Here is a 26,324-nt window from a genome sequence, read left to right on the forward strand (position 1 = left end):
CCCCTAGCTCTTCCTCCCATTTCACTTTGAGCTCATCTACTGAGGCCTCCTCTTCCTCCTGCATCAGCTGGTAGATAGCCGAGATCTTCCCTTCCCCGACCCACGTCCCCGAAAGCACCCTAACCTGCACCCCCCTCGGCGGCAGCCGTGGGCACTCCGCCACCTGCCTCTAACAAAGTCCCTGACCTGCAAGTGCCTAAAAGCGTTCTCAGGGGGGATGTTCCACTTCCCCACCAGCTCCTCCAGAGTCCGAACTTTCCATCCAGGAAGAGGTCCCCAAACTGTCTGATGCCCGCCTGTGCCAGCTCCCAAATCCCCCATCCATTCTCTCTGGCGCAAAACGATGATTGCCTCGTATCGGGGCCAAACCGAGGCCTTCACTTCCCCCCATGCCGCCTCCACTGCCCCAAATTTTAAGGGACACAACCACCACCGGACTCGAAGAGTACGTTGCTGGGGGGAGCGGGAGTGGGCTGTCACCAAAGCCTCCAGACTGTACCCGCACAGGACGCCACCTCCAATCTCTTCCATGCGTCACCCTCCCCTTCCGTCACCCACCTACGAATCATCGCCATGTCGCTGCCCATAATATCCACATAGTTGGGCAGCGCCCAGGCCCCCTTCTTTTGCTCCAAAATACCTTCCTTACTCTCTGGGCCTTCCCCACCCACAAACCCCAAATCGACTCTTTGTGACCCTTCTGAAGAAAGCCTTCGGGATCAGCTGGGGAGGCACTGGAAAGGAACAAAAACCTGGGGAGCACCGTCATTTTAACCAGACTGGACCCTGCCGCCCCAGCGAGAGCGGCAGTGCAATCCCACCTCCTGAACTCCTCCATCTGCCCCACCAGCCTCTCAGAATTGAGCCTATGCATAGCCCCCCAGGTCCTAGCCATGTGGACCCCCAGATACCTGAAACTCTTCTCAGCCCTCTTCAATGGGAGTTCCCCTATCTCTCTCTCCCGACCCCCCGGTGCAGGACAAACAAACTCACTCTTCCCCACATTGAGCTTATATCCCGCAAAGTCCCCAAACTCCTCGAGTATCTTCAGCACCTCTGGCAGCCCTCAATCCGGGCCGTGACATACAACAGCAGATCATCCGCATATAGTGACAGGCGGTGTTCCTCTCTCTTCCCCCCCCCCCCGCACAATCCCCTTCCAACTCTTCGAGTCCCTCAGTGCCATAGCCAGGGGCTCAATTGCTAACGCGAAAAGCAGGGGAGACGGGGCATCCCTGCCTTGTCCCTCTGGAGAGCCGAAAGTCCTCCGACCGCCTCCCGTTTGTCACTACACTTGCTACCGGGGAGCTGTACAGTAGCCTCACCCAGCTGATGAACCCTCCGCCAAATCCAAACCTCCGCAACACCTCCCACGGGTAGCTCCACTCCACCCTATCAAAAGCTTTCTCTGCATCCATAGACGCCACTATTTCTGACTCCCCAGCCACCGGTGCCATCATCATGACATTCAGGAGCCTCCGCACGTTGGTGTTCAATTGTCTCCCCTTTACAAACCCCGTTTGATCTTCATGAATCCCGTTGGGGCTACATCCTCCACCCTCCTGGACAGCACCTTTGCCAACAACTTGACATCTACGTTGAGGAGCGAGATCGGCCGATAGGAACCGCACTGAAGTGGGTCCTTGTCCCGCTTCAGGAGCAAAGAAATAATCGCCCTGGACATCGTCGGGGGCAGAGAGAGCCCCCCCCCCCCCCCCCCCCCCCCCCCCCCCCCCCCCCCCCCCCCTAGCCTCATTCAGGGTTCTCACCAGCAGCGGGCCCAGCAGATCTATAAATTTCTTGTAAAATTCCACCGGGAACCCATCCGGCCCCGGCGCTTTCCCTGTCTGCATGCTGCCCAATGCCTCCTCCAGCTCAATTGGGCCCCCCAAACCCTCCACCCGCTCGTCCCCTACTCTTGGGAACTCCAGCTTATCCAAAAAGCGATCCATCCCGCCTGCTTCCCCGGGGGGGAACTGCCCAGTACAGCCCCTCGTAGAAGGATCTGAACACCCCGTTGATGTCTTTTCCACCCCGCACTAGGTTCCCATTTACATCCGTGGCTCCCCCAATTTCCCTAGCCGCCTCCCGCTTCCGGAGCTGGTGGGCCAACATCCGACTTGCCTTCTCCCCGTGTTTGGACGCCGCCCCTGTGCCCTCCTCCACTGCGCCTTACAGGTGGTCAAAACATCAAATTCCGCCTGGAGACTGCACCGCTTCCTCAAAAGCCCCTCCTCCGGGTTGTCTGCATAACTCCTATCCACCCTGACCATCTCTGCCACCAGTCTCTCCTTCTCGACCCTCTCCCTCCTCTCCCTGTGCGCCCGGACGGATATCAACTGCCTTTAGTGCTTCCCAAACCATCCCAACCTGTACGTCCCCGTTATCATTAGTTTCCAAATACCTCTCTAAACCCTACGGATCCGTTCACACACTTCCTCTTCTGCCAGCAGCCCCACATCCAACCTCCACATCGGTCGCTGATCCTTCCCCTCACCCAGCTCCAAGTCTACCGAATGTGGGGCATGATCAGAGATAGCTATCGCCGAATACTCCGCCTCCACCACTCTCTGGATCAACGTCCTGCTAAGCAAGAAGAAGTCAATCCGGGAGTACGCCTTATGAACATGGGAGAAAAAGGAGAACTCCCTACCCCCCGGTTCCAAAAATCTCCAAAGGTCCACCCCCCCCCCCATCTGGTCCATAAAACCCCCTCAGCACCGAGGCCGCTGCCGGCCTCCTGCCCGTCCTGGACTTCGAACGATCCAGAGCCGGATCCAGCACCGTGTTAAAGTCCCCACCCATAATCAATCCTCCTGTCTCCAGGTTCGGGGATCAGGCCCAGCATACGCCGCATGAAGCCCGCATCGTCCCAGTTGGGGGCGTAGACATTGACCAAGACCACTTGCTCCCCCTGAAGTCTCCCACTCACCATCACATATCGCCCTGCAGAGTCTGCCACCACTTTGGATGCGACGAACGATAGGCTCTTGCCCACCAAGATTGCCACCCCACGGTTCTTTGCATCAAGCCCCGAGTGGAACACCTGTCCCACCCAACTTTTTCGTAACCTCACCTGATCCGTAACCTGGTGCGTCTCCTGGAGCATAACCACATCCGCTCCCAGCCCCCTGGGACCCTGGCGCTGTGAAGTAACGATGCTAACCACTGTGCTACCGTGCCGCCCATAAACGTAACTGTATGCAGTTTTGGTCTCCATACCTCAGGACATAGCCAAGAAGGAGTTCACGAGACCAGTGTTGTCCAAAAGTATTTTGGTGCTTGCTAAGCTTGTGACAATCAAGTCACCATATTCTTCGCGTGATACAAAATATATACAAATGTGATTAGGCAAATGCACAATCTTTTCAAATACTTTTGAGATTTTAAGCCATCAACAATCAAAACTGCTACATTCATTGCCAGAGACACGGGATTTCAAAAGGATTTTGCAATTCAACTGTTCCATAAAGTGAACAGAGGGTGGTGACAAGCTGTTAACTGAAGTCTTCAATATTTTACTGTGCGCTCCAGCTTAATGCAAAAAAAAACATTTTGTCAAGAATAAACTCTCTCTTACCAGAGTTAATATATAGTGTGTGTATAGATTATCCTCAACTCCACTAATAATAATAATCTGTATTGTCACAAGTAGGCTTACATTGCAATGAAGTTACTGTGAAAAGCCCCGAGTCGCCACATTCCGGCGGCGCCTGTTCGGGTACACAGAGGGAGAATTCAGAATGTCCAAATTACCCAACAGCACATCTTTCGGGACTAGTGGGTGGAAACTGGAGCCTCTGGAGGAAACCCACGCAGAGAACGTGCAGACTCGGCACAGACAGTGACCCAGCCGGGAATCGAACCTGGGACCCAGCCGGGAATCGAACCTGGGACCCTGGTGCTGTGAAGCCACAATGCTAATCACTGTCCCTTTTCCGCTTACTGATTAAAAATCTGTCTATCTAAGCCTTGAACATACTTAATGACCCAGCCTCTATAGCCTTCTGCAGTACATATTCAGTACCTTATAAGAGAAGAATGCTTTTGAAGTTTTGAAGGTTTCAAACTTTCATTTGCCAGTACTTCCTTGCATTTTACACACATGGGCTTTGCATTCTGATTTGCACTGGCACAATTAACAAAGTCACACCGCAAGAAAACATTTTTATGCTGCTTTGTTCCTGATTTCAGTTTTTTATTTGCTGGCTGTTCATCAGAGGCCCTGGAGTTCTGCGTACAGTTCACACCAGAACTGCTTTGTCCTGCCATGGACTCTCCTGTGAAGCTCTCTCCAGTAGATTCAATACTGAGATCCTGGCCTGTTTGTGTTTCTGGCCCATTTGTGTTTCTGGCCCTCTTTTCATTGCCACAACCGATCGATCCACGGCCGATAGCTCCCCAACCCACCTGCGGGTCGCGAACCTGAGTTTGAAAAATACTGACCTCGTGAACTTCTCTGGACTGCCTTCAAAGTCAGTGGGCGCGATTCTCCGCCCCCCCACGCCGGGTGGGAGAATAGCTGGAGGGCCTCCGGACATTTTTCACGTCCTCCCGCTATTCTCCCCCCCCCCACGCCCGACGCATGAATCGCGCTCGCCGTTTTCTTACGGCGAGCGGCGATTCTCCGAGGCCGAGCGGCCGGGCCTTCACGCCCGTTTCAACACGGCAGCAAACACACCTGCTCGCTGCCGTCGTGAAACGGGTGCCAGATGCCCGTTTGGGGCATCTGGGGGCCCGATTGGCACGGCAGTACCACGGCCAAGTGTTTGCCCACTCATTTAACCTGTCCCTATCCCTCTGTAGACTCTACATTCTTACCACTTGCCTTCTCATCTATTTTTGTGGAATCTGCAAAATGAATTGAAAAATCTCCACATATTGATTTCTGTGCTTTGCCCTTACGCTGTGTTGCCTGCCATTTCCAAACTCAGCATCCAGAATTTAATAGACTTTAGCTCAGTCAACCTCCTGCTATTTTTCCTTTTACTGCGAGAGTACCATATTATTTTCAATTACTCATTTCAGCAGAACTATTAAAACAAAGGCTGAACACATTTTGATGTTGCTACACTACCCCAGCATAGCAAATGCATATTTAATTTGCAATGGCAGTCATGCAGCCCGACAGTTGCTCACTCATCTCAACTGTTTTGTGAAATCTGCCGCCAACTAGCTAAACAAATCCAAGTTCTTCAGTTTTTAAAAAAATAGTTTTAATTCTCCTTTTACAAATTCTCTCCCAAATTTACACCCACTAACAATCAGCAGTAACGAATATAATGTCAATCCCCATATCAACTACAATCCCATCCTCCCACCAACCCCCCAAACAACTGCCCACATATTAACATGGAATCACCCATAGTCACCATTAACACACACAGCCTCCCCTCCTCCCAAACCCCCCCCCCCCACTAATGTTTGATGTAATCCAATTCTTGAAAGTGCATAATGAATAACGCCCATGAATTGTAGAACTCCTCCATCCTTCCCTCAGTTTAAACTTAACCTTGTCAAGAGTCAAGAATTCCAACAGGTCTCCCCACCACGCCAAGGCACAGGGTGGAGAGGTTGCTCTTCATCCCAACAGGATCCGCCTTCGGGCGATCAACGAGGCGAAGGCCCTCCGCACCCATTTCCAACCCCGGCTGGTCTGACACCCCGAATATGGCCTCCCTGTGTCCAGTTTCACGTGCACCACTTTAGAGATTTTCTTAAAAACCTCCTTCCAGTAATCTTCCAGCTTCAGACAGGACCAAATCATATGAACGTGATTCGCGCCCCCTCCCCCCAGCAACGTTCACACACATCTTCTACCCCCTCAAAGAGCCGGCTCAACCATACCCTTGTAAGATGTGCTCTTTATCCCACCTTCAGCTGTATCAGCCCCAACCTCGCGCACGAGATGGAAGCGTTCACTCTCCGGAGCACCTCACACCGATACCCCTCCTCCATATCCTCCCCCAACTCTTCCTCACACTTTGCCTTGGTCCCTTCCAGTGGTGCCTGCTCCTCTTTCAAAATAGCCGATACTACCCCTTTCTCCAGTCCCCCTGTCGTCAGCACCGCCTCCAGCAATGTGGAGGCCGGCTCTACTGGGAAGCTCTGTATCTCCTTCCTGGCAAAATCTCAAACCTGCATGAATCTAAACATTTCCCCCTGCTCCAGCCCATACTTCGCTTCCAGCTCCTTCAATACTGCGAACCAACCCCCAAGAAACAAATCTTTTAGTGTCTTAATCCCCTTCTCCTCCCATTTCTGAAAATTTCTGTCCAACTTCTCTGGCAAGTTCTTCAGTTAGTATCTGCTGTCACTAGATTTCTCAAGAAAGTATTGACAGCAGTTGGAGTGTTGTCCAGAAGGCCTGATTTCACATCACTTTACAGTGCGGCAGAGCGGTCCTGTGGATCTAAATGCAGAGCACCTGGGGAGAACACAAACAGATGGTAATAAATGACAGACTGCATGACTTTCTTGTTTCATTGAGCAGGTGTCCCTTCAGCTTCCAGATCATTAGAAACCCAACGGCTGAACTCAATTTTGATAAGCAGAGCTGCAGTCTGAACAGATAATAAATAGCAGTCCATTGAATGATGTCCATACTCACACCCACCACTGTCAACTTAATGCAACTCCATATTGTGTGACTCTTAACCAACAGGCATCAACTCGACGCATGCCTGTGATCATTTTGTTCAAATGACGAATGTATTCGACAACATTGCATTAGACTGGCTTCTGCAATGAGGGGAATATACTCCCGTGCTAGACTCGGCTTTATTCAGTTCAAGGTGGTGCACAGGACGCATCTGACCCAAGATAAGGATGATTTTGTTTTCTCGGGGTGGAGGATAGGTGTGAATGTTGTCCTTGAGGTCCAACAAATCACACCTATATGTCCTAAAGTTACCAGTATCTGGTCTCCTTTAACACCATGTCAGGGATTCTTATATTGAGCTGGAGCATTGTCCGCTGGTGGCCATTTCCGGAGTTTAAGACTGGCCGGTCCTGCAGACGGGGGTGAAGGCGGAGGTCCTCGCCTTTGCCTCGTTGATAGTCCAGAGGCGAGTTCTTCTGGGGTGGAGATCTCCTACTCCGCCCAGTGCCTTGGCCTGGTTGGGTGATCTAATGGATTTTCTACATCTAGAGAAGGTCAAGTACACCGTTAGAGGGTCGGGAAGGAGGGTCGTACCTGAGATGGCAGCCATTCATTTCCTTTTCAAAGAGTGAGCCACTATCAGCTGTTAGAATGTCTTTATAATTATATGTTGAAGGGTTGGATTTAGTGGAGTTGGTAATCCTTCATTATATTATTTATACACTGTACCTGCTCTCCTCCTTAAAATCTACTCCTTTGACAGGTTTTTGGCCATTAGCCGCCACATCTGCTTATGTGGCTTTGTGTCACATTCAGTAATGCTCTAGTGAAGTACCTTGAGGTTAAATGCACTATTTAAACACAAGGTGTTATAGCCGTATCACTTCTAATTTCTCTAGAATATGAACTGCTTTAGCTCCAGGTAGATAAATGCACTGTTCTGTGGGCCTTTGCTTCCAGGATATTACCTTTTCCTGAGCAAGTTACCTGCAAGCAAAGGGTGATGATTTGTTTTGTGTAGTACTATAGATTATGACATTATATGCCATGCATGATATACAATTCCATTGATCACATTGGAAGTGAATATTAGGTGATACATATAACAGATGGCTGGTGCAATGCCATCCATTTGGCACACCACAGTATTTCTACCCCACAGTGTTTGTGACATGCAGCTTGCTTTTTTGTATGGATTGAGCTGTCCCAAGTTGTTGATGAGTAGAATTTTCTCCTTCTACATTATGGCTCCAGGCAAAATTTCATTCCTGCTATCCAGTTTGCAAACTTGTGATTTTTCCTAATGCGCTTTAATTCTACATCTCTATTTTTTATATTCCTTGTGGTGGGTTTAATTTTAGTTTCTCACTTTTGTACTTTGACTCAGTGATTTCATCTAATATTACATCAGTGGATCGCTTTCTGTTTTGGAACATTTCCCTGGGACCGCCTATGTTTCTGTGGGCTTCTAGAAATGCATCAGGCAGGCATTTGCAATGACTCATTACTACAAAACAGTCCAATATGACAAATAAGCATCAGCTCCATATCCCTAATCAGTGAACGGTGAATTCTATAATTTCTCAACATTTGATGTGGTACAGAAAATGTCCCAACGTTTTTTGATTTATTGCTAAATTTGGACATTGTCCAATGGGGCTGGTTTAGCACAGTGGGCTAAATAGCTGGTTTGTAATGCAGAACAAGGCCAGCAGCGCGCGTTCAATTCCCGTACCAGACTCCCCGAACAGGTGCCGGAATGTGGCGACTAGGGGCCACAGTAAGTTAATTTGAAACCTACTTGCGACAATAAGCGATTTTCATTTCATTTATCACAAAATAATTATTGAACCTTGGTCACAAACTATTTGCCAAATGTACCTTGCAATACGAAACCATGCTGTGTAGTAAACATATTTTAAAATTAAATTATAAGCTTTGTTATGGCTTCAGTAATGAGAAAACAGTAAAATCCAGCAATTTTTAAGTTGTCTCATTTAAAATCAGAAAATTCTGCAAATGTGTAGTAGCTCTAATCTAAACAATCTAAGGGTGAAAGCTTGATTAAACATTTAAATTGTAACTCCATCAGAACCTTTATAAGTGATAGGAGAAAATTGGCATGGTGGGACAAATAAGATGTGTCAAATATAAAGATGGGGGAAAGCCACAAAAAAATACAAATCAATTAACTTCTTTCACAGACTGTGTTTCGTCAAAGTAAATGTATGAACTTTAAAAGTGACCTGTCCTAGAATCTGCATATGGAAAGCTGAGGCAAAAGGTTTGAAAAGATTGGACCAGGATTGGGAATATACATAGAGGAAAATGTCTTATGGTTGGAAACCTGTTCGATGAAGGAGTCTCCCTCTCTTTCTTCCTTTCTTTGCAGAAGTGCGAGCAGGTGAAATGTGCAGTTAGGGAATGGTTAATTTATATTTGGAGGAGGTCTTGTGTTATGAAGCACCTGTCCTATTGTAGTTGAAGAGAATTGCACTTGGAAACTGGAAATATAGTCTTCACTTTCAAACAGATATACTTAACTATGTAACTTCTACCTTTTGACATTAGCTCCATATCCCTTAATTCCCTTAGTACCCAAAAAACTATCTACCTCTGTCTTGAATATACTCTACAACTGAACATCCACAGCTTTTGGGAATAGTAAATTCCAAATATTTGCAACCCTTTGAGTGAAGAAATATCTCCTTTCACAGTCCTAAATGGCTGACCCCTTATTCTGAGACTCTGACCCCATATTCTAGTTTTGCCAAACCAGGCTAATTGACAACCTGACTCCCCAAAGCCTGACCACCACCTACAAGGCACAAGTCAGGAATGAGGTGGAATACTCCCCACTTGCCTGGATGAGTGCAGCTCCAATAACACTCAAGAAGCTCAACACCATCCAGGACAAAGCAGCCTGCTTGATTGGTACCCCTTCCATAAAAGCATAACCAAAGAATTTATCCAAAGACCATCATTGTTTACCTCTAATCTCAATTGCATTAGACCATAGGACACAGGAACATAATTAGGCCACTTGGCCCATTTAGTCTGCTCCACCATTCAATCATTGCTGATATTTTTCACATCCCCATTCTCCTGCCTTCTCCCCATAACCCCTGCTCCCCTTATTATTCAAGAACCTATCTATCTCTGTCTTAAAGACACTCAGTGATTTGGCCTCCACAGCCTTCTGTGGCAAAGAGTTCCACAGATTCACCAGCCTCTAGCTGAAGAAATTCCTCCTCATCTCTGTTTTAAAGGATCGTCCCTTTAGTCTGAGATTGCGTCCTCAGGAGCTAGTTTCTCCTACAAGTGGAAACATCCTCTCCCCATCCATTCAATCCAGGCCTTGCAGTATCCTTTAACTTTCAATAAGATTCCCCCCTCATTCTTCTAAACGCCAATGAGTACAGACCCAGAGTCCTCAACCGTTCCTCATACACAAACTCTTCGTTCCAGGGATGATTCTTGTGAACGTCCTCTGGACCCTTTCCAAGGCCAGCACATCCTTCCTTAGATACGGGGCCCCAAAACTGCTCACAATACTCCAAATGGGGTCTGACCAGAGCCTTGTACTGCCTCAGAAGTACATCCCTGCTCTTGTATTCTAGCCCTCTCGACATAAATGCTTACATTGCATTTGCCTTCCCAACTGCTGACTGAACCTGCACGCTATCCTTAAGAGAATCGTGAACAAGGACTCCCAAGTCCCTTTGTGCTTCTGATTTCCTAAGCATTTCCCCATTATTTAGAAAATAGTCTATGCCTCCATTTCTCCTTCCAGAGCGCATAACCTCACACTTTTCCACATTGCATTCCATCTGCCACTTCTTTGCCTACTCTCCTTGCCTGTCCAAGTCCTTCTGTAGCCCCCTGACTCCTCAATACTACCTTTCCCTCTACAAATCTTTGTATCTTTGGACCTTGCCTCAGTCCATACGCTGTTAAAACACTCATCTGTACCTTTGGAATACTTGAGTTGTAAGTGACAGTATCTCCTACCTGGCCTTTCATTCTCAATAAACTACAGCTCATTAAAGTCTTTCCTATCCATATCCTCTTTGTTAACTTGCTTATAATCCCTTAATGCCTCTGATTTAAACTTTTCATGTTTAAATTGTTTTATGGGAGGGCAGCACAGTGGTTAGCACAGCTGCCTCATGGCACCGAGGTCACAGGTTCGATCCCCGCTCTGCGTCACTGTCCATGTGGAGTTTGCACATTCTCCCCGTGTCTGTAGGTTTCACCCCCACAACACAGACATGTGCAGGCTAGGTGGATTGGCCAGGCTAAATTGCCCCTTAATTGGAACAAATGATTGGGTACACTAATTTTTTTTTAAATTGCTCGACTGGTAAACCCCCCCCCCCCCCCCCCCCCCCCCGCAAGCAAAATGGTTCTCCTCTGATTCTTTCCTTTTGTGCATTACCCCCCTCCTTTTACCCCATCAGTTGGCTCCCAGGCTTTCGACCATCTAGGTCAGGGGTGGGCAAACTTTTCCGTGCAAGGGCCACATTCAGAAATTCCCAATTTTAAAGGGCCACATAGTATATTAAGTAAAATAATTAATATTTTAAATAGCCACAATAAAAGGCCTTTAAAGAAAAAAAAGCACATTTATTTGAAAAACAAAGTAACTCAGTAAGTAACAGAACAATGTCAATGAGAATGATGCATCTGACTGCAGTCATTTTCCAGTTTGTTGAAATCAGGTGTCAAGTTGCTTGTGCTGATCCTTAACATTAACAGAAGCACAACCTGGCCGAGTCAACGATAAAAACGCGCGTAGTGGGGTGGATGAGTGGGGCTGCCTTATTGGTCGGTTTAGTTGGGTGTGCGACCAATAGGAGTCCAGGTTACAAACAATAAGCCTTATTATTGTTTGTAACCTGGACTCCTATTGGTCGCACACCCAACTAAACCGACCAATGAGACAGCCCCACTCATCCACCCAACTACATGCGTTTTTATGCGGCCCGCCAATGAGGTGCCCGGAATCATAACCGGCATTTTTGAAAAGCCGCCGGGGAAAAGCCGCTGAAGTAAATGCGCTTATTGAATAAGCGCGTTTACTTCAGCGGCTTTTCCCCGGCGGCTTTTCAAAAATGCCGGTTATGATTCCGGGCACCTCATTGGCGGGCCGCATAAAAACCTTTGTCGGGCCGCATGCGGCCCGGGGGCCGTAGTTTGCCCACCCCTGATCTAGGTCATGTTCTGGAACTCCCACACAACCTTGTCCGTGACTCCCTTATCTCTCATCAAAACTTATATCCCGCAACTTTTGTCACTCTTGCTACTACTATTCTTTGCATCCATTTCTGTCTGATTTATAGACATTCTGGAGTGCCATGTGATTGTTTTTGTATGGGAGAGGTGCGAGATAATTTCAACCACGTTTCAGCTGAGCAACGGATTTTGAAATATTCTTCACATTATTCATAGATTCATAGAATTTACAGTGCAGAAGGCCATTCGGCCCATCAAGTCTGCACTGGCTCTTGGAAAGAGCACCCTACGCAACTGCACATCTCCACCCTATCCCCATAACCCAGTTACCCCACCCAACACTAAGGGCAATTTTGGACACTAAGGGCAATTTATCATGGCCAATCCACCTAACCTGCACATCTTTGGATTGTGGGAGGAAACCGGAGGAAACCCACGCACACGGGGAGGATGTGCAGACTCCGCACAGTGACCCAGCGGGGAATCGAACCTGGGACCCTGGAGCTGTGAAGTGCTAACCACTGTGGTACTGTGCTGCCCTAATTATGGTTTATACTGTGTATTTTTGCAGACAGTTGGAGTAATTTGAGTATGGTGGGTTCAAGAGGCGACAGATGCAAATCCCCGATGATAGATCCTGATTGAATACAAGGTGGTGAGCAAACTGCCCTTGGCCAGATGGCAAAATTCGGGTCCGCTCTATCCTGTAGTAGCCGCCACCGACAACCAGCCTGACGGGATGGCAGCCTCTGTCCGGGAACGGGGGGGGAGCGACCCACGCCGAGGGGGGGGATAGAGGAGGAGTGGCCCATGCCGAGGGGGGGGGGGGATAGAGGAGGAGTGGCCCATGCGTGGGGGGGGGGTGGGGATAGAGGAGGAGTGGCCCATGCCGAGGGGGGGGGATAGAGGAGGAGTGGCCTATGCCGAGGGGGGGGGATAGAGGAGGAGTGGCCCATGCCGGGGGGGGGGGAATAGAGGAGGAGTGGCCCATGCCGAGGGGGGGAGATAGAGGAGGAGTGGCCTATGCCGAGGGGGGGGGGATAGAGGAGGAGTGGCCCATGCCGGGGGGGGGGGGGGATAGAGGAGGAGTGGCCCATGCCGAGGGGGGGATAGAGGAGGCGTGGCCTATGCCGGGGGGGGGGGGATAGAGGAGGAGTGGCCCATGCCGAGGGGGGGGGAGGAGGAGTGGCCCAAGCCCGGGGGGGGGGAGAGGAGGAGTGGCCCACGCCCGGGGGGGGGGGGGGGGGGAGAGGAGGAGTGGCCCACGCCCGGGGGGGGGGGGGGGGGTTGGATTTGTTTTTCTAACCGTTTCTGTCAAAGGTCAGTGTTTTTTGCAGCCGGGGAGTTCCGAGTTGTTGTTGTCCCGCCCCGCCCCTTTTCTCCGCCCCGCCGCGCCCCTTCCGCCCCGCCGCCTTCTCTGACTGGTCAATAGTGACAGCGACACCCTGAGAGGCGCCAACCAGCGGCCGTGGCTGTTGCCTGCCTGACGGGCCTATTTAAGCATGCGCAGTGCGCCGCGGTCACAGTGCTGCAGAGGCTGGAAAGATCAGACCACACTAATATCAAAATGAGACTTGCGGATGCGAGAACGAAAAACTCAGGCAGGTCGGCGAGGGAACGCCTGCTGTGCAGTAATTGTGAAAAGGTACAGTATCAAGCCTGGAGTCTGTCTGATCCGTACAGTTTCTAAATGTGTTTTTAACGCTTTGGGGTTAGGTTTGTACTAAGGGGAAAATGCTGTTGTGTTAACAAGTAAAACCTGAAGTGAACCTGAGGAAGGAGCAGTGCTCCGAAAGCTAGTGATTTGAAACAAACCTGTTGGACTTTAACCTGGTGTTGTAAGACTTCTTACTGTGCTCACCCCAGTCCAACATCGGCATCTCCACATCGTATTAGCAAGGATAGTGGATTGGCTAATTAACAAAACAGTAAGAAGTCTTACAACACCAGGTTGCAGTCCAACAGGTTTGTTTTAAACACGAGCTTTCGGAGCACTGCTCCTTCCTCAGGTGACGCCGACATCTCCACATCATAACAAAACAGAGCATTGGATGGGCAGCACGGTAGCATAGTGGTTAGCGCAATTGCTTCACAGCTCCGGGGTCCCAGGTTCAATTCCCTGCTTGGGTCACTGTGTGTGCGGAGTCTGCACATTCTCCTTGTGTGTGTGTGTGTGTGGGTTTCCTCCGGGGGCTCCGGTTTCCTCCCACAGTCACAAAGATGTGCTGGTTAGGTGGATTAGCCATGCTAAATTGCCCTTAGTGTCCAAAATTGCCCTTAGTGTCCAAAACTGGGTGGGGTTACTGGGTTATGGGGAGAGGGTGGAGATGTGGGCTTGGGTAGGGTGCTCTTTCAAACAGCTGGTGCAGACTTGATGGGCTGAATGGCCTCCTTCTGCACTGTAAATTCTATGATACATAGGTCATCCCAGGAGCTTCAGTGCAGTGTCAATGTAAGCCTACTTGTGACACTAATAAAGATTATTATTATTTTCCGATTGACAAACAAACTAGTGGGCTGCCACCGAGATCACTGCTGGAGCCTCAACTATTTACAATCTATTATCTGAAAAGGAAAATGTGCAGGATTATGGGGAAAAGCACCAGGTGAATTGCTCATACAGAGAGATGGTGCAGGTGCGATGGGCCAAATGGCCACCTTTTATGCTGTAACAACTCTGAATGTATACAGATACTGTTCTCTAACTAGTATCTTTATGTTGTAAATTTATGCTCAACATTATAATGGCTCTAACATAGAAAAACATCCTGAGACATTTAAGGAAAGGGGTAAGAATTTCCTCCTATTTGGATGCAATCCCTGGGGGAAGAATAAAAGGTATTATACTGGGGAATCTGTACACCATTTATCAAAGCTTTTAAGAGCAACAAAACTCAAAACGGGGAGTGGAAGATACCTTATCAGATATGCTAATTAGTGCAAAAGCAAGCTCTTCAAGTTCAGTTGTGATTGTGGTTATGAAGAACACAGTTTGGGTGACTTAAAACATGGCTGCCAGTGGTGGATTGAAGGGAGAGGAAGCAAGAGTCAGATGTGTGAAAATTGACAGGATTATACTGGAGAGCGGGAGATAAATTTGAGGCGCTGGAGGCTAGCAGCCTATTTAGGTTGGCAAGTGCAGTGGTGATGCTTGGTTGGGTCTTGGTATAGAATAGAATGGGCAGCAGAGTTTTGGGTGGGTTGAAGTCCAAGAAGATGAAAGGAGGGTATTCATGAGAGTTTAAGAAAAATTCAGTGAAAGCTAAGAACAAAGAACAATACAGCACAAGAACAGGCCCTACGGCCCTCCAAGCTTGTGCGTGTCGTGATACCACCCTTAGCCAAAATTCTCAGCACTTCCTCGTGCCGTATCCATCTATACCCATCCTATCCATGTATTTGTCGAGATGCCTTTTGAACACCGTTAATATATTTGCTTCCACAACCTCCCCTGGCAGCGCGTTCCAGGCACTCACCGCCCTCTGTGTATATATAAAAAAAGCCAGCCTCGCACATCTCTGCTAAACTTCGCTGCACGGTCCTTAAACTAATACCCCCTGGTGACTGACCCTTGTTCCCTCCCCATCCACTCCATGCCTTTCATAATCTTGTAGAAGTAAAGATGGTTGGCGGTCTTTGGCATGGAGAAGTCACTGAGGATCCTGACATTTGGAGATTTTTTTAAAGCATCTGATTTATTTATGTTGAGTCAGATACTTGACTATGCAGAACAGTGATAGCACCTCAAATCCCTTTCTGCACTTCGCCGATGGTTCAACTGTTCTGGAGACGTTTCCTCATTGTTGTCGTCCTAGTCACCTCTAGTGCAACTATTCTATATGCTTTGACATTTCTAATATTAGTATAGGTATTTTCTTTCCAGGGTTTTCCACGCGAGATTTGTTTCATCAAGTAACATTTTACTCTATGCTTTTCTGTGGATTGAAATTTTGATGGTTGACAGTGCATGCCATTTCAGTAATGTATAAACTAACTTGGTATATTAAATGTTTTAAATAATCAATGTTAATATATTGAAATTGGTATAATGTTACACTTACTGTTGAAAGTACAAGATTAAGTAAACAGATGGGTAAAGAAAGATAAATCCACTTGCAGATCTTTGGTGTTTTTCCCCCCAAAACGCTTCAGTGGAATCTAGTGGGCACACTTTAATTTTCCACCTGCAATTAACACTTCTGTTGCCCATACAATTTAAGAATTCCGGCAACCTTGATTTATGAGGCAACAGGGGATTGAAAGAAGACACTGCTGTGGCCTCTGAAGGTTCAAGACCCACAAGAAGAAGCTATTTTTGCAGGCTTCTTTGCAGATGAGCCCAATCTTCCTGCATAGAGAACTAAGCAGTTTTCAATCATGATATTAGGTTGCACGTGCCAGCTTCAAATTCTTGGATACTTTTGGCTCCTGCTCTCCAACCAAACCCTCACCCATCTCATCTACAGTTTCTCCACTATCTCTTCAGCCCACTAATTCCAACTTGTTCTTGCTAAAGTCAAAAATTACATGCTGTTTAACTGTCCAAGACTGACTTTCTCCTGGTCCTTCCACATCCTCTTAATCACTTCCATTCTTTCTGTTTGGTTCTAATTTCTTGAGAATGTATTCTCATGGTTCTGCTCATGCCTGCTGTAGTACATTTGTTGGCACCAATGGCTTTGCCTGCCTCTGGGACTTTTTAAAAAATCATTCTTCTTAAAAGGTCAGCTTTCGCATGTCAGCCAATGATAATTGAGTAAGTGAGTCTGCTGCCCTCATCAACTATTGGTGCCTTACCTGCTTAATTATTTTCTCCAGCCTAACAGAAAATATACCATCCTCCTTGGTTCCTTTGCGCACACATGCATCTCATAGAATTTAGAGTGCAGAAGGAGGCCATTCGGCCCATCGAGTCTGCACTGGCTCTTGGAAAGAGCACCCTACCCAAGCCCACACCTCCACCCTATCCCCATAACCCAGTAACCCCACCCAACACTAATGGCAATTTTGGACACTAAGGGCAATTTAGCACGGCCAATCCACCTAACCTGCACATCTTTGGACTGTGGGAGGAAACCGGAGCACCCGGAGGAAACCCACGCAGACACGGGGAGAACGTGCAGACTCCGCACAGACAGTGACCCAAGCCGGGAATTGAACCCGGGACCCTGGAGCTGTGAGGCATTTGTGCTAACCACTATGCTACCTTGCTAGTCTGTTTTCTGACAGTTTTTCTAGTTGCCACCTCATGCTGTTAGGAAGGGCAGAAGATATCCCTGTTATGCTATTAGTTCCATGCTGTCTATATTTTTTCATTTCTAGCCACTCGGCAGCACATATTATTCTTCTAGTTTGTTACCATGTCAGCATTACATTGTTGAAGTGCCAATAGAAATTCCAAATACTTTTACTATAATCTTACATTTGGCAAGGTAGCTGCTTATATTTGAAGCTCAGTTTGAATTAGATAGACTATGCATTCCTGAGATCTGATGTTGATTCCTGAGAGTGGAGGCACAAAATGTGGGCCACTTTCAATTGAATATCTAACCAAAATAGACAACATGTGCATACAGTAAATTTGGATTCATTTGGCCGCTGGATCAAATTTCTGGCACTCTTTCTAACAGCACTGTAGGTGTACCTTCACTATATCGACTTCGAATGCGCTCACCCACACCTTTTCAAGAGCAATTAGAGATGGGCAGTAAATACCCATATCCAACTGCCTCTTTAATTCCCTCTTGGTTTAGGACATTAATGCAACTGGTGTAGAAGACAGGCTGAAAAAAGTCCAAGTGGTCTGTACCATTTAGAAAACAATTTTGTTCTTTGTCTCTGGGTGATCGCTGTAAAAGCCATATTGATTGCCCTTGTGCAAGGGGAAACGTGAGGTTGCAATGTGCAATGGAGTTGTATGATGGCGGGGATGAAGTTGCAAAAGTGGGAACGATGGTTTTCCACAAGTGTTTTGCAGGTTCTGAAGGGCCCTAGAGTTTGTTTCCATGGATCACATCCTGCGAACCGCACCAGGAAGAAATATCATGTGGCTGTGTGTCACAAGGATTTGGAATCAGTTCCAGGGCACTCCTGTCAAGAGACTGTGCGTCATAGTCAGTACTGTTGTTTAGGAGGAGGAAGCATTCCAGACCCTAATTGCTTGTGGGGTCACGACCCACACATTTGGGAACCATGGTTAAGGCAGTCAACTTGTCATCATACAGTACAAAACGGTGTGGGGGATATAGTAAGGAGGACCACAAAAAAGAATGTGTGAGCCATGTGCAGTCCTCTGGCCACATAGTGAATACCAGTGCTGTAGATAGTAGACATCACAGCCAGTGGTGTAGGTAGTAGATGAGCGGACCTCTTTGTCCTGGATGGTTCTGAACCTCTTGGTTGTTGTTGAAGCTGCACTCATCCAGGCAATTTAGGAGTGTTCGATCAAATTTCTGAAAATGTGCCTTTTTGGTGGAGAGGCTTTGGGAATTTGAAAGTTGAGCAGAATATTTAGGCTCTGACTTGCCGTAGTATCCATGGGTTTTTGTATCTGATATAGTTGGGTTTTGCAAGAAGTTTAAGATGTGGTAGACTACTTAACGTTTAATTATTTCTGAATAGTTTACTATTAAAAGGTTTTTGAGAACTTTCCATTAAAATTGAATATTGGTTTAGACATCTATACCTGACACAATTTTGTTAAAGTATATGCTGGTCTTTCTGTGCTACCAGCTTGAGCCAGAGGAGTGACCTGGGCCAGCAGAGCGACCCGGACTAACGCATTGTCAAAGCACAAGATTATTCCATATATTTATTTGTAAAATATTTCATTTATAGAAACCAGAGGGTACAGATTTAAAGTGATTGGCAGAAGAACCAATGGTAACCAATTTATTTTATGCAGCAAGAGATTAGGATCTAAGTGCACTTTCTGGTGGGGACAAATTCAATCATAGCTTTCAAAAAGCAATTGAGAGATTTGCAAGGCTACAGGAAAAGAGTGGGGGAGTAGGATAAGTATATTTGCTCTTGCAGAGTCGACACAATGGCCTCCTTCTGCGCTGTAAACTATGCTATGATTCTATAAATCTGTAAACCTTTGTTACTGCGAGGGTTGGTGCCTCTTTGTAAATAATGTAAATTGTTACTCTGCAAGAACAAAGTATTAATTGTTGCCTTCTTTGCTAAGTTAGTGGTCTGCAGTTTTTTTAGCATTTTGCTATATCATGGGGTGGTTACAGGTGTATCAAGGTTTTCCAAGTTGATGCTGAAGTAACTTTCTACAGTTGACAGATGTTGAACTATTTGCCATATTTCTGAGTACCTGTAGTTATAATTTAACGGATGCAGGGTATCTCAACCAATTATTAAACATGGAGCAGGAAGATCAAAACAAGGCCGTCTTAAAGTAGCTCAGTTGTTGATGCACTAGTTGCAGAACTGTATGTTCTCGGCACCAGGCCAACTAATATACTGGTGCAATGCCACAGTCAAGAAGTGCAAATGTTTTATAAGTTGTGCAATCTCATTTAAATAAATTTAGTATAGCTTTGTATTGTATATAGGTTTGCCCATGTCCTTTTCTTGTGGTGAGTGTAGAAAAGCTACTGTGAAATTGTCTTGCTTCAGTGGGTTTTAATCTTGTGCAAGGAAACTGCTTGAACAATGTGTTCTAGGCAGTGAGCCAAGTAGTTAAGGACATTCCGCCTACAGCGAGTCCAGTGTTCACTTCAGAGATTGTGGAGTTATCAAAAACAAACTGATGTCACTAATCTGGTGTTTTTGATACTGTTCATAAAAAACCTGTTTTCTGTTGCCCACTAAGTGGATAAATCTAGGACAAATTATTGTTGCTCTATTATTAGCTCCAATGAAACCAGAGAACAAATATAAATACTGTTATCCTACTTTACAGGAAATGGGAGTGAGAATCCCCCGGCCTTTGAGGCAAGGACCAAGTGAATTCATCCCTGAAAAAGAAGTATGTTTATCTCGCATTTGAGCCTCCACATTTTAAACTCTGCTGCTTTTAACTTAGGAAAGTGCAGTATGCACGCATTCCAATGGTGTTAAATGCATGAGCTGTTTGCAAGTATGCAGTGTAATAATGTTTCAAGGCTTTTATACAGAATAAACTGCAATATTCCTGTAACCAATTGTTTGAATGTCTTGACTATCTAGATCTTTAGCCCTTTTATTTTTCCCTCCTGTATAGGAGAAATATACATTAACTACAAAGATATTTTTCTCTATGACTCACCCGGGTGAAGGACAGAGGTTTTATAATTTTAGCATTTGGGGCATTGGAGTTGGCACAGAAACTTGAAAACAGATTCATTTAACAATTTGAATAAGGTTGAGAATGTTGCTAATTTTTTCTGCAAACACTAAACAGGCAAAGAATTGAGGCATTGTAACTTTAAAAGAAACAGCTGGATGCAATCATTTTGGCCTGAAAATTCAGTTTCCAATATTTTTCTGTATTTATTCCCTGTGCTCCTCTCCGAAATCTCCAATTGGGAAGGTGAATTGATTGGTTACAAACTTGGCGTTTCTATTCTAGATTCTCTAATAATAGCTGACAAATAGTGATCATTTCAAAGTAAGCATCTTTGCATGAGCTATTGCAGATTTATTTTGTAAAGTGTAATGTATGAATAGTTTTGTATATTGAAAGGAAATCGCTTCAGCCAAATCTTCTCTAAAGCTAACATCAAAGGCCTCAGATTTGTTTGAACAAAATTAGGCCTTGGTTAATCTGCACTTCACATATGTATAAAGGCAACTGCCATGCAGTGATTTGGTTACTGTGGTCATGAGATGAAAATTAAATATTTTTCAACAGATCCTCCAATTAGGAAGAGAAGATGCAGAGATACGTATATTATTCATTGAAGCATTTGCTACTTTGGGTCGCCTGGACAACATCACCTTGTTGATGGGATTCCACCCACGATACCTTGACAGTTTTCTCAAAACCCAACACTACCTGATGCAGGTGGATGGTCCGTTGCCTTATGATTATCGACACTACATAGCAATAATGGTGAGTTTCTTCCTTCGCATTGTTCAGGTGATGCATGAAGTATACAGTCTCCTGTTAACTCAGAGGCTTAGAAAATAATGGAATTATCAGATCCACTACTTCCTTCTCTAGTGGGATTGATTAGCCCAAGGAGCATTTGATAATTAATTAGTTCTGCTGTAGACTCCAGCACTTCAAATGAAGCAGAGCTGTCAGCTACCAATGTGACTTTCCTGTCTTGCAGTGTTACAACTAAAGTGATGTACGAACTCTTCAAAAAATAGTACCAGTCATCTACACATAAATACAGCGCCATAGAAACATTGGGATGAGAAGCAGGAAGTTGGAAATACCAATTAACAGCTGTGAAAACTACAACAATAATTCACTGCTTAGCTTTCTTCCCACCTGAACATTTGTATTGACGATAGTTAGCAGAGTACCTGACTGCACTTTGTTGTTTATTAACATAGACCAGTCTCCTCAGCACGGACAATGGCTTTTGAATTGCAATCTGAACTTTTAAAGTGGGCAATTGCTTATGCCTGGCAAATTCAAATTAAGCACTAAAAATTAAGACTAGATTGTTGTTAATGAATCTTTAAGCTGTAATTTTCTTTTTAAATTCACGTAACACATACTTTCATAAATTTTTCACATTTTGATTTGCCTTTATGAAGGTGCAAAAAGAGTGAAGAATGCCTGTTGGCCTATTGGTGCTGTTTTGTTTAAGTTTTTATTTGTTGGATGATGTGCTATCCTCCTTGCTCATTAGTAAAACTAACTCAGAAATGTTATTCCCAAATAGTTGAAAACAATTTTAGTTTCATTTGGATTCTGGTGCAAGTACTTCACAGTGGGGCACAAGATACTTCTGTGAGATTAGAAAAAAAATGAGGTTCATATTTATGTTGAGCAAATTTTGCCCAAACTAATTTTGTTTATTTTAAGAACAAGTGAGTAGGATGATATTTAAAGTTATGTGTGATAATTGAGTCGTTATGACTAATTGGTATTGTTCAGGGAATAAATTGAGAATTAAGTTTTTTGATGAGATTTGGAAGATTGAGCATTGAACTTTTGGCTTTTTTTTTTAAAAACAGGCGGCAGCTCGACACCAGTGTTCATATCTAGTAAATCTCCATGTTAATGACTTTCTCCAAGTTGGTGGGGATCCGAAGTGGCTAGCAGGATTAGACTCTGCCCCTCGGAAGCTTCAGACTTTAAGTGAGGTGAATAAAATCCTTGCTCACAGGCCATGGCTTATCACCAAAGATCATATTGAGGTGAGTGATCCTCTGATTTCTGCATTTGAATTTCACCTACCTGCCTTCCGCCACTTCCATCTCACACTTCTGCATCTTTCTATCCTCTTGAGTTTCATACTAAATATTAATCTTTCCAGTCAGAGCCACACCCTTTACATTATATGAAGCTTGCCATTTCCAAGGCCTCCGCGAACTACCCGACTTGATAATTTCTTTATCTGCCTTCTGTCCACATCGCCCTCTCTTGTCTAACCACCTCTGTCCATGGCTTGAAATAAAACCACTTCATAAAATCCATAGAATCCCTACAGTGCACAAGGAGGCCATTCGGCCCATTGGGTCTCCACCAACCCTTCGAAAGACCACACCCCTCCCTATCCCTGTAACCTCACCATACCACATCTCTGGGCTGTGGGAGGAAACCGGAGCACCCGGAGGAAACCCGTGCAGACCCAGGGAAATTATGTAAACTCCACACAGTCACCCAAGGCTGGAATTGAACCCGGGACCCTGACACTGAGGCAGCAGTGCTAACCACTGTATCACCCTTCTGTCTCTAACCCAACTCAACCTCTCCTGCATCCTGGCCTTCTACCCACCAAACGTTTGGCATGCCTATAACATACTTACTTCTCTTTTCTGACACCTTCATTCCCATTAGATCCCTTATGTTCTCCTAACTTCACAAATTCTCTACTACAGCACCCAAATCTGGGCACTCAAGTGAGAAGTACACATGGTATGCGTCTCTCCTGATTGACTCAAATTTGGTAATAGGTAAACAAACAAATGCACCAATAATGTGTATAGAATCTTTAATATCAGAGGCATGACTTACTTTCAGGATGGTTTTACAAGGAAAGAGGGGCCGGTTTAGTTCAGTTGGCTGGACAGCTGGTTCGTGACGCAGAGCAAGGCCAACAGCATGGGTTCAATTCCCGTACATACTGAGGTTAATCATGAAGGCACCGCCTTCTCAACCATGGCTCGCACCTGAGGTGTGGTGATCCTCGGGTTAAATCACCACCAGTCAGCTCTCCCCCTCAAAGGGGAAAACAAATCTGTTGTCACCTGAGGCTATAGTGACTTTGCTTACTTTTATTTTACACGGTATAGAGATGGTGAGATTTATAGGTGGAATTTTAGAGCTCCACAACTTTGGTTATGGGGACCATGATGTGGAGATGCCGGCGTTGGACTGGGGTGAGCACAGTAAGAAGTCTTACAACACCAGGTTAAAGTCTAACATGTTTGTTTCAAACACTAGCTTTCGGAGCACTGCTCCTTCCTCAGGTGAAAATCGGACTTTAACCTGAGGAAGGAGCAGTGCTCCGAAAGCTAGTGTTTGAAACAAACATGTTGGACTTTAACCTGATGTTGTAAGACTTCTTATTTGGTTATGGGTAGCACAAGGGCCCACTTTACAGGTGTGGTGCAATTTGTTTAAAACAAAACAATGTTTATTCTATGAATTCAGTTAACACTTTATAAACACACAGTAAACATCTTATCAACTACAAACACTGATACTTTCCCAAATACAATACTTTATAGGTAACCCTTAATAACTTCCCAAATAACATCCATATCTTAAATCCTTTTAAAAATAAAGACAGCAGCTTTAAATGCTCTACAGAAACAGGTATTACTTTGAAATCATCAATGATCTGGAGATATTCTTTAGCTTGTCGAGAGATCATTATACATCTGCTTGCTTAAAATGCAGCTCTCCACCTCTGAAAACGAAACTACAACACACTGCAGCTGCCAGCTCAAAAACGAAAGTGAAAGACAGCCCAGCTCCACCCACACACTGACATCACTGCAGCTATTTGATAAACACCCATTTCTTAAAGGTACATCCACCTGACAAATGGAACCAAAATATCAGAACATTAAACGTAACTGTGAGAAGTACAAATCAAAGGGACCATAAAAATGCGAGAACATTTGAAGGGGGTGCATTAGAATGACATGAAGCTGTAGCTTGTGGCAGTACCATTAATGTAATTCTTGACTTTATTTCAGAAACTCCTAAAAGCTGAGGCGCATGGCTGGTCACTGGCTGAGTTGGTACATGTGGTCGTACTACTCACTCACTATCATTCTCTTGCATCTTTCACATATGGCTGTGGTATTAACCCTGAAATACATTGTGATGGAGGCCACACATTCCGACTCCCTTCTGTTGGTAGTTGCTACGTATGTGATTTTACAAATGGCAATAATGTTGTAGATGATCTACTGAATGGCCAAGAAGGAAGTGAAGTAAGTTCAAAAGCGTTAAATCTCTTTACTTATTTTCTAAATGGGGAAATGCTTAGGAAATCAGAAGCACAAAGTGACTTGGGAGTCCTTGTACACGATTCTCTTAAGGTTAACGTGCAGGTTCAGTTGCCAGTTAGGAAGGCAAATGCAATGTTAGCATTCATGTCGAGAGGGTTGGAATACAAGAGCAGCGATGTACTTCTGAGGCAGTACAAGTGTCTGGTCAGACCGCATTTGGAGTATTGTGAGGAGTTTCTGGCCCTATAACTAAGGAAGGATGTGCTGGCCTTGGAAAAGGTCCAGAGGATGTTCACAAGAATGATCCCTGGAATGAAGAGCTTGTCCTATGAGGGACAGCTGAGGATTCTAGGTCTGTACTCGTTGGGAGTTTAAAAGGATGAGGGGGAACTTATTTAAACTTACAAGATACTGGGAGACCTGGATAGAGTGGACATGGAGAGGATGTTTCCACTTGCAGGAAAAACTAGAACCAGAGGACACAATCTCAGATTAAAGGGACAATCCTTTAAAACAGAGATGAGGAGGAATTTCTTCAGCCAGAGGGTGGTGAATCTGTGGAACTCTTTGCCACGGAAGGCTGTCGAGGCCAAATCATGGAGTGTCTTTTTAAGACGGGAATAGATGGGTTCTTGATTAATAAGGCGATCAGAGGTTATGGGGAGAAGACAGGAGAATGGGGATGAGAAAAATATCAGCCATAATTAAATGGCGGAACAGACTCAATGGGCCAAGTGGCCTAATTCTGCTCCTATGTCTTATGGTCTTATTGCATTGCAAATGAATAGCATCGAAGCCAAAAAAATCCACTTGGATTTTTACAATAAAAACTTAAGTTCAAACTTGAGTAACTATTTCTGTCAATTGTTTTGAGCATTAAGAATATGGGGAATTTTACCTCTGCATCGGTATTGCAGATAGAACACACTTGCTTCCTTTTATTGTGAGTACTTATCAAGCTAATAAAAGAGCCATGGTATTTGAAGTGATGTAATGCAGGATCCCTTTTTCTCCTCTTCCCCCTCCCTCATTCTTTCTCTCTCTCTCCCTCCCTCTTCCTTTTCCTCCTCTCCCAACCATTGCAATCAAAAACATAGAGGATTTTAAATGTTTTACTGCACAGACTGCCTATGTGCAGTAGTAATGAAAGAGCCAAAACAAAATTGCATTCTTGTCAAAATAAAGCCTTATGATTTCAACTGTAAAGTTGAATGTCATTGAATAGTATTTCATCGCTTATTTGAATTATGCAGGCAATCATTTTTCGAGTACAATGGCAATGTTTATCTTTAGCAGGGCACAGAGACTGTTTGTGAGGTGGAAGCTCTGATGAAAAAAATGAAACAGCTGCAAGAATGTAGAGATGAAGAAGAGGCAAGCCAAGAGGAAATGGCAACACGATTTGAGAGAGAAAAGGCAGAGAGTCTCTATGTAGCACCAACCGGTGAGAATAAGATAGTTGTCTTGCAGTAATGTTGATTTGTGGTCACCATATTTAAATATTGTTTACAATGTGTTTATAATTAAATATATGGTATTGAAGATATTTACTCATAGAAATATAGAAAAAATAAGGAGGTGGAGGCCATTCAGCCCTTCAAGCCTGCTCTGCCATTGATTATGATCATGGCTGATCGTCAAGTTCAATACCCTGACCCCGGTATACTCTAAACCCAGGAATATTTTGCATGTATAACCTTTACATGCACTAGGTATAGATATTTGGAGCAGCTATATCAAAAATAACATTAGTGGGCCATTTAGAACCCCAAGTCTTACCTATAAAACTCCATAAACTACTTTTATTTCCAAATTTCTAGTTTCTCTTTGGATTTGGAGAAGTTTGTTTTTATTTATCTCGTCTCATTGATGGGCAGGTCTTAAATGAGAACCACTTTGGTAATATACT

General features: G+C 45.3%; 1 protein-coding gene across 5 annotated transcripts in view; it reads left to right on the plus strand.

The window, feature by feature from the left end:
- The window catches only part of sesn1 (sestrin 1), a 128,603-nt gene that overhangs the window by 96,869 nt on the left and 5,410 nt on the right, over positions 1-26,324 (plus strand). For 2 of the 5 annotated variants that reach the window (XM_038799204.1, XM_038799202.1), the window contains exons 2-6: positions 19,752-19,817; positions 20,682-20,882; positions 21,965-22,147; positions 24,158-24,397; positions 25,712-25,859. In XM_038799204.1, coding sequence (XP_038655132.1) covers positions 19,752-19,817; positions 20,682-20,882; positions 21,965-22,147; positions 24,158-24,397; positions 25,712-25,859 — 838 coding nt within the window. Of the gene's footprint in view, positions 1-13,319; positions 13,482-19,751; positions 19,818-20,681; positions 20,883-21,964; positions 22,148-24,157; positions 24,398-25,708; positions 25,860-26,324 lie in introns of those variants that run through there. The other 3 variants (XM_038799203.1, XM_038799201.1, XM_038799206.1) reach the window with 2 other exon arrangements.

Source organism: Scyliorhinus canicula, chromosome 6, assembly GCF_902713615.1.
Source record: "Scyliorhinus canicula chromosome 6, sScyCan1.1, whole genome shotgun sequence".
Taxonomy (NCBI): domain Eukaryota; kingdom Metazoa; phylum Chordata; class Chondrichthyes; order Carcharhiniformes; family Scyliorhinidae; genus Scyliorhinus; species Scyliorhinus canicula.